The sequence below is a fragment of the Convolutriloba macropyga genome, unplaced genomic scaffold, assembly GCF_964194025.1.
Source record: "Convolutriloba macropyga unplaced genomic scaffold, txConMacr16.3 SCAFFOLD_4095, whole genome shotgun sequence".
NCBI classification, from domain to species: domain Eukaryota; kingdom Metazoa; phylum Xenacoelomorpha; order Acoela; family Convolutidae; genus Convolutriloba; species Convolutriloba macropyga.
The window spans coordinates 498-2,798 of record NW_027452461.1 but is presented as its reverse complement, the minus strand read 5'-3'; the positions used below and the strand labels follow the sequence as shown (position 1 = coordinate 2,798).

The window sequence follows — 2,301 nt, the reverse complement described above, 5'->3', positions numbered from 1 at the left end:
ATGTCACCTCCAAGACCCCTCAACTCCGCACTGATGCCACGAACAAACAACTTTTAATTTGAACTGCTCATCAAATTGACCATTTCTGAAAAGTGAATTTTGAATACACTGTACACGTAATGTTGGAACAATTACAAGAAAACGCAATGATTGCACAGTTACCAAGTTGCGAATACAAACAGAACTTTTATTACGTTTCTCCATAATTTCGATTCTATTTTTGAAGCTAGTGTCAATAATAAATTTACAGGAAGCAACCTGCTCTTTATTCAAAAAATTCCACTAAATGAAGCTTTCCTTCTTTTTCCTTTCTCAGTTTTTGTTCGTATTCTGTAAGCTCATTTGTGCTGACCAATTCTGCGACAACTTGGCTCCGGGGTTGTCTCGAATGATTCTTGAGGTTGACTTAACTTCGGTTGATTTCGAACCTTTTGACATTAGCGAACCCGATGGCTTCAGAACCCCGGTAATTGAGTTCACATGTAGTGAGGGAAAAACATGGCGAAACCCTTTCAGTAACATCACATACCAAATGCCAGATCAAGTTTGGTCAATTGTCTCTAAGCCCGGCTCTTTCAAAGAAGTAGTAACAAAAGTATATAAAGACATTCTTGACATTAAAACAGAAAGAACATTCAAAATTCAACTGAAAAAGTTTTGGGGATTGTTTTCTAAGAGCGCTAGCTACAGAAAAATTTCGCATCTGATAATGCAAAGTAACAAAATCATAACTGAGGCAGAAGTCTTTGCTTTGACTGTTGATGTATTTTTGGCACCACCTCAAATTCTCGGACTCTCGGAAAATATGAAAACGATGATTGAACTCCTGCCCAAAAGCATTGAAGACGATCCGGAAAAGTACTTCGATTTCATTCAACAGTTTGGCACCCATTTCATTTCAGTTGCTAATTTCGGTGGATATATAAAACAAATTTTCGCCACCTCAGAGAGCTTCTTGAAATCAAACGGAGAAGCCAGATTATCCACAGAGGCTAAATTATCTTTGCAGAGGTTTTTCGGGTCATATATATCTGGGGGCAGCAACATTCATGTTTCTGGCGCTTCTCAAAATTTCTTGGATGAAACACAAGTTATAACTAGATACCACGGTGGTGATATCACATATGTCGATAACAGCAACCTTGCTGCATGGAAGAAATCTATTCCTTACAATCCCTGGCTTTATTCAGGAACCGTGATTTCAATTTCAGAATTGATAAGTGAACCTGAAAGAAAGGTTTCAATGGAGAGGGCTTATACAGCCCATGGGCTTAAAAGTTATTTGCAGCAATTGAAAGACGAGATTCTCAGCATTAACAGAAAATATCTGTTAGTTGACACATCTTTTTTTAATTTATTATTGGAACGCACAGAACGGCTCATGACAAAAATGCTCCCAAATGAAACAGAAGTTGGCCAATTATCTTCCCTCGTATATTACCACTTAGTTCCTGGAAACTGGTGGAGAGGAACACATATGTGTTTGAAGACCAGATCGGTCAATTGGTACTCGCATCATTATGTTTGTGGGACTGGGCATAGCTCCTACTGTGGTTATGCTTTTGAGTACACACCATTTTATTATGACTACTCTTTCGTCGAGTCGCCAGTTTGCCAGTTGTCGTGGGGCATTATTACTCCGGCGGACACTCCCGATTGGTTCAAACAGATTCAATTGTGCTTCGTTTTGAGCCCAAAACTGAGTCTTTGACATGCGGAAATGATTTACAGCAAATTGAAACTTGTGCACTTGTTAACAATTTCACTCAGGAGTACTTGGATAGAACTTCTCAAAATGTGGAATGCAAAATGTTTTGGAAACTGAAGACTCCGGATAACGTGCCATTTTGGTTTCAAAACACCCAGCTATGTGTCAACGTTGGCCATAATGCGGCCTGCCAGATACAAGGCTACCTTCGCACATTATGTGCATCTCATAATGAATGGACTCCTTATGTTAACGATCACTCCTTTGCTTCCCCTCAGTACCATCGGGGTCGTTTCACAGGGTATCACAGACGTGATGGATGCGGCTACAGATGGGGTTTTATAGAGAAATTGATTTAAAAAATGCTCACAACGTATAGAAGGCAGATATTAAGAGCACTGTTTTTTGTGTTTCCTTCCTTATAAGGGTGAGGCAAACAAAGATAACAGTAGTTGGGGGGGGGGGGGGGTTCCCTTTCAGTTTCCTTATCGGTGTGCGGTGTTCCCACTTTCCGGTGTTGGTTGAGAAATCTTGTTGAAATTGAACTTTAGATATTGCTGAAATTTTAATGGCATATTGAAAACGTATTATTA

The 2,301-nt window shown here is 39.6% G+C and overlaps 1 protein-coding gene across 1 annotated transcript; it reads left to right on the top strand.

The window, feature by feature from the left end:
* Positions 1-388: 388 nt before the first annotated feature.
* On the top strand, positions 389-1,329 carry LOC142357505 (perivitellin-2 67 kDa subunit-like; the record flags this gene model as incomplete). Its single annotated transcript, XM_075409122.1, has 1 exon — positions 389-1,329. A coding segment is annotated over exon 1 (941 nt), but the record flags the coding sequence as incomplete, so codon positions are not given.
* Between the last annotated feature and the right edge of the window lie 972 nt (positions 1,330-2,301).